Source organism: Brienomyrus brachyistius, chromosome 24 (genome assembly GCF_023856365.1).
Source record: "Brienomyrus brachyistius isolate T26 chromosome 24, BBRACH_0.4, whole genome shotgun sequence".
Taxonomy (NCBI): domain Eukaryota; kingdom Metazoa; phylum Chordata; class Actinopteri; order Osteoglossiformes; family Mormyridae; genus Brienomyrus; species Brienomyrus brachyistius.
The window spans coordinates 293,507-307,012 of NC_064556.1; the positions used below are offsets into that span (position 1 = coordinate 293,507).

The following is a 13,506-nucleotide window of genomic DNA, read 5'->3' on the forward strand; positions in this document are numbered from 1 at the left end:
GGTATAGTTTGACGGATTTGTCATATTTATTTTTTTCCTCATATGAAACACCAGCTGCCACCCATAACGAATAATCTCTCCTCCTGTATATGTTATTTATAACATTCTCCTCCAAAAAGTAACCCTACTGCAAATATACACATCTATGTTACCTATTCAGCCTGTTAAGCTAATGCTACTTATTTTGCAGGGAAAGAACAATTAGTTTTATTCGTTTTGACAAAATCCAAGCAAACGGATGAGCGGTATGAAAAAAGTCGAAACTTAAGGATGAAAACAGAGAGGCGATATTTTTAGATCAAAGCTATATGGTGCACAGGCCCTTTGTGAAAAATCACAACATTTTGCTGCAACGCCGTGCCAGGAAGGAGCAGTCGCTGTGGGTGACGCTGCCACATAGCGCTTAAGTACCAGCATCCATGTCCAGGAGGAACCCAGTTCAAACACAATGGTGGTGCTATAGGTAAATACAGAAGACGCCCCATTGCGGTAATAATGATGCATTAATCACGTGTCTATAGAAAATGTGCATTGCCATTTCCAGTTAGCCTGGGCCAGTGTAGGAAAACGAACAAAAATTCATCTCGCATAACCAGTTAGCAATATAAATATTAGCAATTACTGCATGTCAATTACTGTGACTGCATGTCACAGCCACTATTCACTTTCAATAATCTGATGTTCTAAAACGAAGGTCCTTCAATGTTACAGTACAGTTTGTGTAGTCAGTGGTTTTAATATGGAATAGTACTGATTTACTATAAGACGAGGGTGGGGGAGTTTGCTCTATGTTTTCCTTGTGGTGACAGAAATAGCGGTCCTGTTTACGGGCCTTCTCGTGCTTTAGTTAAAGCTACACTCTTCTGCTCAAACAAATTCCCTTTCCTCTCTGTACCACGTGCCAAGGGCAGCTCTGATGCACCCACTGCAGCTCTCACACATCCACTGCAGCTCTCACGCACCCACTGCAGCTCTCACACACCCACTGCAGCTCTCACGCACCCACTGTAGCTGTCACACACCCACGGCAGCTCTCACGCACTCACTGCAGCTCTCACGCACCCACTGTAGCTGTCACACACCCACGGCAGCTCTCACGCACTCACTGCAGCTCTCACGCACTCACTGCAGCTCTCACACACTCACTCTAGCTCTCACGCACCCACTGCAGCTCTCACGCACCCACTGCAGCTGTCACGCACCCACTGCAGCTCTCACGCACTCACTGCAGCTCTCACGCACCCACTGCAGCTCTCACGCACCCACTGCAGCTCTCACGCACTCACTCTAGCTCTCACGCACCCACTGCAGCTCTCACGCACCCACTGCAGCTCTCACGCACTCACTCTAGCTATCACGCACCCACTGCAGCTCTCACGCACCCACTGTAGCTCTCACGCGCCTACTGTAGCTGTCACGCGCCCACTGCAGCTGTCACGCGCCCACTGCAGCTGTCACGCACCCACTGCAGCTCTCACGCACCCACTGCAGCTCTCACGCACCCACTGCAGCTCTCACGCACCCACTGCAGCTCTCACGCGCCCACTGTAGCTCTCACGCGCCTACTGCAGCTCTCACACACTCACTACAGCTCTCAAGCGCCCACTGCAGCTCTCACGCACCCACTGTAGCTGTCACGCACCCACTGCAGCTCTCACGCACCCACTGTAGCTGTCACGCACCCACTGCAGCTCTCACGCACCCACTGCAGCTCTCACGCACCCACTGCAGCTCTCACGCACTCACTGCAGCTCTCACGCACTCACTGCAGCTCTCACGCACTCACTGCAGCTCTCACACACTCACTCTAGCTCTCACGCACCCACTGCAGCTGTCACGCACCCACTGCAGCTCTCACGCACCCACTGCAGCTCTCACGCACCCACTGCAGCTGTCACGCACCCACTGCAGCTCTCACGCACTCACTGCAGCTCTCACGCACCCACTGCAGCTCTCACGCACCCACTGCAGCTCTCACGCACTCACTCTAGCTCTCACGCACCCACTGCAGCTCTCACGCACCCACTGCAGCTCTCACGCACCCACTGTAGCTCTCACGCACCCACTGCAGCTCTCACGCACCCACTGTAGCTCTCACGCGCCTACTGCAGCTCTCACACACTCACTACAGCTCTCAAGCGCCCACTGCAGCTCTCACACGCCCACTGTATCTCTCAAGCGCCCACTGTAGCTCTCAAGAGCCCACTGTAGCTCTCACGCACCCACTGCAGCTCTCACGCGCCCACTGTAGCTCTCACGCGCCTACTGCAGCTCTCACACACTCACTACAGCTCTCAAGCGCCCACTGCAGCTGTCTGAGGGTCCCTTTGTCCATCACTAGCTGGTTGAAGTTACACTCGCAGATGTTTTTTCTTTCTTAGGCGTCACAGTAACTGGTGATGTGAAACCAGCAGGCTCGATTACCAAATGCAGGTAACTTGCATTTGTAGCTGTAGGAAGGTATTTAAAAAAAAATCGGTTTTTCTGTTGGAATTTTAGGAAAAGTAACAACTTATTCAAGCTTCCTGTCCTAGTCTGGGTCACAAGGATTACTTTTGGAAATGAGAAAAATGCATAATGGTGAAATGTTGTTTTTTTTGTTTGATTTTCATAGTACTTTTTTGATACTCTTTTTGGAGTGGTTTGTACTGAGTAAGCGTGAATCGACTGTTTAACGTAGCAGATGTCTGTGTTCCGAGCTGGAATGTGGCCAGGCAATGCAGGTAGAGACACTGCCGTTTCAGCTAAATTCACATTGCGAGTCCCGCCTCTCCTGCCGTCTGACGGACGGGAATCGTGGCCCGCCTTTGCCGGGCAGGTTTCCTACGGCCTCCGCACCAGCACCAGCCTCGTGCGGTTCTCCTGTTTCCATGGATACGCCTTATACCCTCAGCCAAGATGGAGAGCTGGCAGGATGACGAGTCGATGGGGAGAAAGCAAGTGGTCTGAGGAGCGTGGGAGTGGCCCTTTGAGGACACGCCAGCCCCGGCACGCTGAATCCCCCATCGCCACCGCCATGTACGGACATGGCAGTAAATCTCACACGTCCGCAGCCTTGGGTCCGGGAAACACCTTAATTGCCCGGTTTCTTGCCATGTCGTTCCCAGCCTGAATTTCTCTGCTCCCTCATTTCCATGCACCACAGCGACAGGTGAACGAAGAGGAGCTTCAGGCGGATCTGATTTGCTAGTAATCCTGCGCTGTTCATAGTGCAGCCCAGTCCATGTCCAAGGGTTTTGTATCCTGAAACCAATCAAATCAATTCTCTGCTCCTAACGACCCCTCTGTTAATTGAGCGTGACCTGTTCATGTCCTACTCCAGTGATCTGTGGTGATTTAGGAAGGACAACAGCCCAGTGGCTGTCGTTGTGTCTTGGTCCGCATGGGAATCGTGCACATAATACCGTGGGGGTGGGCATTTTGGAGCTGGGGTGTGCTTGCTGAAGCCCCCCTGAAGAGAGAGACTGGGGAAATGGTATAGCTGTCGGGGTAAGGGGGGGTCCAGATTTCTGATTTAGTTTTGAGAACAATCTGTGCGTCTCTATTCTGTGTTTTTATGTTGCTTGGTTCGCCTACCCATGGATACCAAATACCCCTCCCCCCCCAGCTCATCCCATCCTCCAATCCCTGTGTCCCTATTTCTCTTAGAGATACCAAATGTTTCACACGTGTGTTTACACCAGACTAATAAGGGTGCCCCTCCTGTTGGTCCTTGTCTTTGTGATGGACTGGATGTAAACACACAAACTCAGCACTCAGGATACCATTAGACAATGTCACAGATTCAAAACTTTTATGGTTTTCCAGAACCCTAAACTACCTATGAATCCCAAATCCAGTTCAGGATTGAAATGAGCTTGGACCCTATTCTGGGAGAGGCAGAGGCCGGAGACACCCCAGACAGGACGTTGCCCATTACCAGTATACACGCTGTGGACAGTTTAGGGGCCGGGGACACCCCAGACAGCACGTTGCCCATCACCAGTATACACGCTGTGGACAGTTTAGGGGCCGGGGACACCCCAGACAGGATGTTGCCCATTACCAGTATACACGCTGTGGACAGTTTAGGGGCCGGGGACACCCCAGACAGGACGTTGCCCATTACCAGTATACACGCTGTGGACAGTTTAGGGGCCGGGGACACCCCAGACAGCACGTTGCCCATCACCAGTATACACGCTGTGGACAGTTTAGGGGCCGGGGACACCCCAGACAGGATGTTGCCCATTACCAGTATACACGCTGTGGACAGTTTAGGGGCCCGGAGACACCCCAGGCAGCACGTTGCCCATTACCAGTATACACACTGTGGACAGTTTAGGGGCCGGAGACACCCCAGACAGGATGTTGCCCATTACCAGTATACACGCTGTGGACGGTTTAGGGGCCGGAGACACCCCAGACAGCACGTTGCCCGTTACCAGTATACACGCTGTGGACGGTTTAGGGGCCGGAGACACCCCAGACAGCACGTTGCCCATCACCAGTATACACGCTGTGGACAGTTTATGGACCGGAGACACCCCAGGCAGCACGTTGCCCATTACCAGTATACACGCTGTGGACGGTTTAGGGGCCGGAGACACCCCAGACAGCACGTTGCCCATCACCAGTATACGCGCTGTGGACAGTTTATGGACCGGAGACACCCCAGGCAGCACGTTGCCCATTACCAGTATACACGCTGTGGACGGTTTAGGGGCCGGAGACACCCCAGGCAGCACGTTGCCCATTACCAGTATACACGCTGTGGACGGTTTAGGGGCCGGAGACACCCCAGACAGCACGTTGCCCATTACCAGTATACACGCTGTGGACAGTTTAGGGGCCGGAGACACCCCAGACAGCACGTTGCCCGTTACCAGTATACACGCTGTGGACGGTTTAGGGGCCGGAGACACCCCAGGCAGCACGTTGCCCATTACCAGTATACACGCTGTGGACGGTTTAGGGGCCGGAGACACCCCAGGCAGCACGTTGCCCATTACCAGTATACACCCTGTGGACAGTTTAGGGACCGGAGACACCCCAGACAGCATGTCGACCATCACTGGTACATACATTGTACACAGTTTAGAGGCCCTGGCTCATACAATAACATATCCAAAGTGCTACTTATGCTCCATAACTCTTCATCTTCCTTCTCTTCTTCACTCCCAGGCAGTGACTCTGCACGATGAACCCAATGGCACAGCTGTACTACAAGAAGGTGAGCTACTCGCCATACCGCGACCGCATCCCGCTGCAGATCGTGCGGGCGGAGGCGGAGCTGTCGGTCGAAGAGAAGGCCTACCTGACGGCAGTGGAGAAGGGTGACTACGCCGGGGTCAAGCATGCCCTGCTAGAGGCTGAGATCTACTACAACATCAACGTGAACTGCATCGACCCCCTTGGACGTAGTGCCCTGCTCATCGCCATCGAGAACGAGAACCTGGAAGTGATGGAGCTCCTCCTCAACCACGGGGTGTATGTGGGCGACGCACTTCTCTACGCCATTCGCAAGGAGGTGGTGGGAGCCGTGGAACTGCTGCTGTCCCACCGCCGGCCCAGCGGGGAGAAGCAGGTATGGCACCAGGCGAGGTTCTCAGGAGTACCTGTAGGGGGCACTGAAGGCCACTTTTCTGAATGGTTTCCCGGCTTAGCAGTTATTAGCTTACTGTCAGTGGACACAGCCAGGGTTGCTTTTTCATGTTGAGATTCTTATTGTGGAGAGTTGTTCAAGCTCATCCGTTTCTCTTCTGTCCTCTACTCTAGTGTGTTTCCTGGGAAGTGCCACATGTATTCTGCAGCATACACAAAAATAATTAGTTTGACTGAGAATGTTCCAGACTAGCATTCCAGTAAGTGAGACTCCCCATCCACCATGTCTCACACCCTCACAAGCCCCCAGATGGCTGATCAGCACCAGCTCTCCTGCAGTGCTGTGGAACTCCTGCTCACAGGCATTCATTGACTAAATAACTGCAGATACTTGCTGGTCCCCAGGACTCCTATGAAGTAAAAGTAAAGGTTGTTATTGCATTAGAGGATAAGGAACTGTGAAGGAGACCAAATCTCCAAACAGCAAATTCACATACGGTACAAAAAACAATTTGTAAAATATTTCATTAATAATATGTGAATAATGTGATTCTTCAGGGATCCCAAATTACAGAGTTATATTACAGAGTTAATTTTTCTTCATTAATGAATGAATCCTTCCATCCATCCATCCATCTTCTATAACCACTTATCCAGTAGAGGCCCACAGTAATCCCAGATCTCACAGAGCCCAGGGTGCAATGGAGGGACACGCTGGCCAGGATGCCAGTCCATTGTAGTGTACGCTCACACACAGACACACACTGACCTGTACTCATATCTTTGTGAGGACTCTCCATTTTTTTCTATGGCCATAACCCTAATCCCAACAATGACACCGTAACCCCCACCGAGCCCTAACCATAACCATAAATAACCAAATAAAACACAAGACTTTTCACAAATTTAGTTTTTTTTATCACAGTCATAGATTTCATTAAATTTTATTTCCCCTTGTGGGGACCAAAAAATGATCCTTTCAACATGAAAATAACAGGCTTTTGTCACATTGTGGGGACATTTGGTCCCCACAATGTAATGTATACCTGGATCACACAGACACACATAGACTCACACACAAACAGATACACAAACACAGAGAGAGAGAGACACACACACGGCAGGGGGCATCCTGGAGGTACGAAGGCAACATCACCCACCCCCCAACGGAAATTCTGTTTGGCGATTCATGAAAACGAATTGAAACCAATCAGTTGGTTATTGCGTTGAAATAATGCGTAATATTTCTTTTTTCCCTTCCCTGTGAATACAGCTGTACAGATAGATACATCCACCATGCAGATGAAATTATGGGGAAGAAAAAGCAATTTCAGTTTGCCCTCGGACGATACATCCTCATTTCCTGCACTCTCGCATGGATCTATTTTCTTGCCTCTTTTACATAGTGTAAATGAAAATATATTTGGTGCATCTCCGGGCTGCCGTGGTGCTGCATCTCGCCTGCATCCTCCCGCCTTGTTCACTCATTTGCCGTTCACAGTGGAAAGCGTGTAGCTAGGCCTTTAAGCTGGTGGCTTTGTGTGGAATTAAAGCTGAAGAGCTTGGCCTGTTAGCCTGCCGCTCAGTGTGAAAAGCACGGATCTGTCTTTCTGCCTCTTCTCATATGCTCCTTTGTGTTCTTCTCATTTCTTCACCCTGTGCTGCCCATCCCTCCATCCCATCAGGTCCCCTCGCTAATGATGGACAGCCAGTTCTCGGAGTTCACCCCTGACATCACGCCCATCATGCTGGCCGCTCACACCAACAACTACGAGATCATCAAGCTCCTGGTGCAGCGCGAGGTCAGCATACCGCGGCCGCACCGCATCCGTTGCGACTGCGTGGAGTGTGTCTCCAGCTCCGAGGTGGACAGCCTGCGGCATTCTCGCTCCCGCCTCAACGTCTACCGGGCGCTGGCCAGCCCGTCACTCATCGCCCTCTCCAGCGAGGACCCCATCCTCACCGCCTTCCGCCTGGGCTGGGAGCTGAAGGAGCTGAGCAAGGTGGAGAACGAGTTCCGGCAGGAGTACGAGGAGCTGTCTCAGCAATGCAAGCGCTTTGCCAAGGACCTGCTGGACCAGGCACGCAGCTCCCGTGAGCTGGAGATCATACTCAACCACCGCGATGATCACAGTGAAGAGCTGGACCCCCGCGAGTGCCACGACCTGGCCAAGCTGAAACTGGCCATCAAGTACCATCAGAAGGAGGTAGGTAGCATTCCATGGAGACTGGGGTGGGGGGGGCAAGAAGGGGGCAGGGGTGCACTGAGAACATAACCCCCCCCCTTCCATCTTTAAGTTAGCATAGCAGTAATGAGCCGTGGAAACTGGCATGTGAATACAACGGCATGTGCGAGACTTGGTGTGTTAATTTGCTGAAAATGAGTCGGGCAATTTATCAGATAAATGCTTAGTGTAGAAGTGCCATTACACCTTCTTTTGATTGTGTATGAGTGACGAGTGCCTGCTCAGCTTGTGGGAAACGATGAGCTTGACTGCAGTAAGTAAAGTTTGTGAATAGAGTTGGAATCAAATGACCGTTCAATTTTGTGGCTGAGTAAACCGTAGAGATATACAGTGGTTGTAGTTTTTTGGCATAAGAATATTCTTCGTTAGTTACTCTTAGGAAAAGTGTTTCAAATCTCCAGAGGGTCACTGCGATCCCATGAAGGTTGGTGACACCTCACCAAGTGCTCCAATCAGCAGAATGGGATATGGGGTGTAGGCTGCTGCAGGGCAAGATCTGGCTGAGAAACATTTGCATTGTTCAGCAGAGATTTCGGGTTTCGAGGGGCTCCAGTGGTTCCCAGCCTGTGATGAGCTGATGAATGACACTTTATGTAATTGATTTGAGTTCCTGTTGATTACCAAGCCGCTGGGGCTGTGAGCGGTGGCTCGATGGGTGGCACTGTTGCCTCACACCTCCAGATTGGGGATTTGGATCCTGCCCCTGCTCTCATCTTTTGTCCAAAAATGTGCAAACTGGCATATGAAGATTGCCTGTAGTGTGCTTGTGTAGGTGCCCTGTGATGAACTGGCATCCCATCCAGCAGGTACCTTAATCTTCTGTGCCCTTTGGCACATGGGATAGGCTCCAGGCACTTCCAAGGAATGATGGATATTATCTGCATTGTCATTTAGTGAGTTTAATGACAATTGACATGCAGTCTTTTAAATGTGTAGGGTCTTGCAAATGTATATTGAGTCGTGAGACCTGAGCACTTTTACATTTATGTATTCAGCCTATAGTTTTGTCCAAAGCAACGTAGAAGTGAGGTAGAGAGTACCTGCAGCTGTCTGGGAACCAACGAGCCATTAGTGCAGCTGGGCTGAGTTTCCAGTGAAAGACCAGTAACAAGTGAGGTAGAGAGTACCTACAGCTGTCCGGGAGCCAACAAGCCATTAGTGCAGCTGGGCTGAGTTTCCAGTGAAATACCAGTAACAAGTGAGGTGGAGAGTACCTGCAGCTGTCCGGGAGCCAACGAGCCATTAGTGCAGCTGGGCTGAGCCTCCAGTGAATGACCAGTAACAAGTGAGGTGGAGAGTACCTGCAGCTGTCCGGGAGCCAACGAGCCATTAGTGCAGCTGGGCTGAGCCTCCAGTGAATGACCAGTAACAAGTGAGGTGGAGAGTACCTGCAGCTGTCCGGGAGCCAACGAGCCATTAATGCAGCTGGGCTGAGTTTCCAGTGAAAGACCAGTAACAAGTGAGGTGGAGAGTACCTGCAGCTGTCCGGGAGCCAACGAGCCATTAGTGCAGCTGGGCTGAGCCTCCAGTGAATGACCAGTAACAAGTGAGGTGGAGAGTACCTGCAGCTGTCCGGGAGCCAACGAGCCATTAGTGCAGCTGGGCTGAGCCTCCAGTGAATGACCAGTAACAAGTGAGGTGGAGAGTACCTGCAGCTGTCCGGGAGCCAACGAGCCATTAATGCAGCTGGGCTGAGTTTCCAGTGAAAGACCAGTAACAAGTGAGGTGGAGAGTACCTGCAGCTGTCCGGGAGCCAACGAGCCATTAGTGCAGCTGGGCTGAGCCTCCAGTGAATGACCAGTAACAAGTGAGGTGGAGAGTACCTGCAGCTGTCCGGGAGCCAACGAGCCATTAGTGCAGCTGGGCTGAGTTTCCAGTGAATGACCAGTAACAAGTGAGGTGGAGAGTACCTGCAGCTGTCCAGGAGCCAACAAGCCATTACTGCAGCTGGGCTGAGTTTCCAGTGAAAGACCAGTAACAAGTGAGGTGGAGAGTTCCTGCAGCTGTCTGGGAACCAACGAGCCATTAGTGCAGCTGGGCTGAGTTTCCAGTGAAAGACCAGTAACAAGTGAGGTGGAGAGTACCTGCAGCTGTCTGGGAACCAACGAGCCATTAGTGCAGGTGGGCTGAGTTTCCAGTGAAAGACCAGTAACAAGTGAGGTGGAGAGTACCTGCAGCTGTCCAGGAGCCAACGAGCCATTAGTGCAGCTGGGCTGAGCCTCCAGTGAAAGACCAGTAACAAGTGAGGTGGAGAGTACCTGTAGCTGTCCAGGAGCCAACGAGCCATTAGTGCAGCTGGGCTGAGCCTCCAGTGAACGAGTGCAGCTTAGCACCACAGCAATTGCTGTGCAATAAATTACGAAGAACTAAGCAGGAATCTCATGAAATCAATAAGATCAATTCAAATCAGTGTCGAGTGCAAAACAAGACCATTCAGGACAGGCAAGAGAGCAGCTGAGGCATAATAGAGAAGTTCCTAGAACAGATGGGTCTCGAGGCATTTCTTGCCGGTTAAGAGGGATTCTGATGACAGGATGTGGCTGGGTAATTAGCTCCACCATCGAGGAACCACACCTCTGAGACTTTCACATGGTGGAGGAATCCCCAGGAAGAGTAGTGATAAAAAGTAGCCAAAAAAAGAGTGTAATTCATGTTATATTTTGATTTGTGAATGCAACACATTAAAATGTCATGAGAACCACCATTCCTGTGGCCTGTACTACGAAGCGGGGCTATTAGCTTATCGGGGTAACTTGTCGGATTTAACACAGTTTAAATGGACTTCATATTCGTTCATTTACATTTCATCCATCCATCCATCCATCCATCCATCCATTTTCCAAACTGCTTATCCTACTGGGTCGCGGGGGGTCCGGAGCCTATCCCAGAAGCAATGGGCACGAGGCAGGGAACAACCCAGGATGGGGGGGCAGCCCATCGCAGGGCACACTCACACACCATTCACTCACACACGCACACCTACAGGCAATTTAGCAACTCCAATTAGCCTCAGCATGTTTTTGGACTGTGGGGGGAAACCGGAGTACCCGGAGGAAACCCCACGATGACATGGGGAGAACATGCAAACTCCACATTTTTCCCAGACTACGTTAAATGCGACGTTACCCCGATGAGTCAGTAACCCAACTTAGGCCACCGATCTATCACAGAGTGATTAAAACAAATGCAAAAATTTATTACACATAACTATAATTATTCCTCAAGCTATAATGTGCACGTTTCTATCTAATATCAATATAAACACCAGGTCGATCCAGCCACCAAGTTTTCCTGTATGTTGGGATGCCAAGCAATGTATCGTACTTTGCCTGAAATGATGAACATCTCTGCTTTAAAGGCACACAATCCGGATTTTCATTATTAATGACATTTAATGAGCAGCCGCATTTAGTTTTATCTGATACACCCCTCAATAAATCAAATGGAATGGTACGTGTTGAACTCAGGGAAAATGCTTTTCCAAACTCCATCCATCCAATTACATTTTTTTTATATAGCACCCTTTACAACAGTGTCGTCCGATGGTGCTTTACATGGGTTAGGGTTTCAGATTTCATAAAGGTGCCGGATGTTCGCAGACCCTAAGAAATGGAAAGACAGCAATGAAAGAAAGAGCCAAATGACAACGGAAAAATAGAGGAGAAGAACCAAAAACTGCCAAGTAGGGAGAAAAAAAACCTCTGGGGTTCCATGGTCACCTGGCTGCCCCCCGAGCATAGTAACATTACAGGGAAAAATCCATCCATCCATCCATCACCCATCCAACCAACCATCAACCATCCATGCATCCATCCAACCATCCATGCATCCATCCATCCATCCATCATCCATCCAACCATCCATGCATCCATCCAACCATCCATGCATCCATCCATCCATCCATCATCCATCCAACCATCCATGCATCCATCCATCATCCATCCAACCATCCATCATCCAACCATCTAACATCCATCCAACCATCCATCCAACATCTATCCAACCATCCATCCATCCAACCATCCATGCATCCAACCATCCATGCATCCATCCATCCAACCATCCAACATCCATCCATCCATCATCCATCCAACCATCCATCCATCATCCATCCAACCATCCATCCATGCATCATCCATCCATTTATTTTCTGTACCTGCTTGTCCTATGTAGAGTCTGGAGTCTATCCTGGGAGTGACAAGGGTACAAGGCAAGGGAATAATCCAGGATGGGGAGGATTCTAGGGGCTGGGGCATCAGACACAGGAGTGATTTTGTAATTCATGTAATAACTTGCAGTTCATCTATCCTACTTAAGTGGAAAACAGCAGTGCAGCAGCTGGGGGGTTATAATGAGAATGGCTCGAACAGGTGGAGTTTTGGCTTTGGGATGAAAAGTAGGAAGCGCTGAAGTGTGACATGAAATAAATAACAGATGTTTGTTCCTCACACAGTACCACTGCAGAAACATACACTGGGTGTAGCCAGAGGGGGGCAGCGAGAGAACCTAATTGGGACCTGATCATGGGTGAATGCCACAGATGCTAGGCGACTGGCTTCGAGAGGAGGAGGAAGAGCCACGTGATGAAGGGAGGGAGGCTGGGTGGTCATATAAGCTGTGGTGTCTGTAGTACAGAGACTGGGTGGTCATATAAGCTGTGTTGTCTACAGCACAGAGACTGGGCGGTCATATAAGCTGTGGTGTCTGCAGCACAGAGACTGGGTGGTCATATAAGCTGTAGTGTCTACAGCACAGAAACTGGGTGGTCATATAAGCTGCGGTGTCTGTAGCACAGAGGCTGGGTGGTCATATAAGCTGTGGTGTCTGCAGCACGGAGGCTGGGTGGTCATATAAGCTGTGGTGTCTGCAGCACAGAGGCTGGGTGGTCATATAAGCTGTGGTGTCTTTAGCACAGAAACTAGGTGGTCATATAAGCCGTGGTGTCTGCAGCACAGAGACTGGGTGGTCATATAAGCTGTGGTGTCTGCAGCACAGAGGCTGGGTGGTCATATAAGCTGTGGTGTCTGCAGCACAGAACCTGGGTGGTCATATCAGCTGTGGTGTCTGTAGCACTGAGACTGGGTGGTCATATAAGCTGTGGTGTCTACAGCACAGAGACTGGGTGGTCATATAAGCTGCGGTATCTGTAGCACAGAGGCTGGGTGGTCATATAAGCTGCCGTATCTACAGCACAGAGACTGGGTGGTCACATAAGCTGCAGTATCTGTAGCACAGAGGCTGGGTGGTCATATAAGCTGTGGTGTCTGTATCACAGAGGCTGGGTGGTCATATAAGCTGTGGTGTCTGCAGCACAGAGGCTGGGTGGTCATATAAGCTGTGGTGTATGCAGCACAGAGATTTTGTGGTCATATAAGCTGTGGTGTCTGCAGCACAGAGACTGGGTGGTCATATAAGCTGTGGTGTCTGCAGCACAGAGACTGGGTGGTCATATAAGCTGTGGTGTCTGCAGCACAGAGATTTTGTGGTCATATAAGCTGTGGTGTCTGCAGCACAGAGGCTGGGTGGTCATATAAGCCAAGTGCTTAGCAATTCCTTAAGGCAGGAACAGAGCAACGAGCAGCCAGGAGTCTGGGCCTAAGAGCAGACGCTCTGTTAACAATGGTGAGAGGCAGTTATTATGGGCAGAGTGCTTTTTATTTCTATTCATAACTGGTGT

At 50.5% G+C, this 13,506-nt stretch overlaps 1 protein-coding gene across 2 annotated transcripts in view; it reads left to right on the forward strand.

The window, feature by feature from the left end:
- Nucleotides 1-13,506, forward strand: part of LOC125720181 (short transient receptor potential channel 5-like) — a 54,788-nt gene that overhangs the window by 18,578 nt on the left and 22,704 nt on the right. The window contains exons 2-4 of one of the 2 annotated variants that reach the window (XM_048995357.1): nucleotides 2,382-2,433; nucleotides 5,164-5,566; nucleotides 7,269-7,790. In XM_048995357.1, coding sequence (XP_048851314.1) covers nucleotides 5,180-5,566; nucleotides 7,269-7,790 — 909 coding nt within the window. In that variant the 5' untranslated portion in view covers nucleotides 2,382-2,433; nucleotides 5,164-5,179. The remainder of the gene's footprint in view (nucleotides 1-2,381; nucleotides 2,434-5,163; nucleotides 5,567-7,268; nucleotides 7,791-13,506) is intronic. The other variant, XM_048995356.1, reaches the window with a different exon arrangement.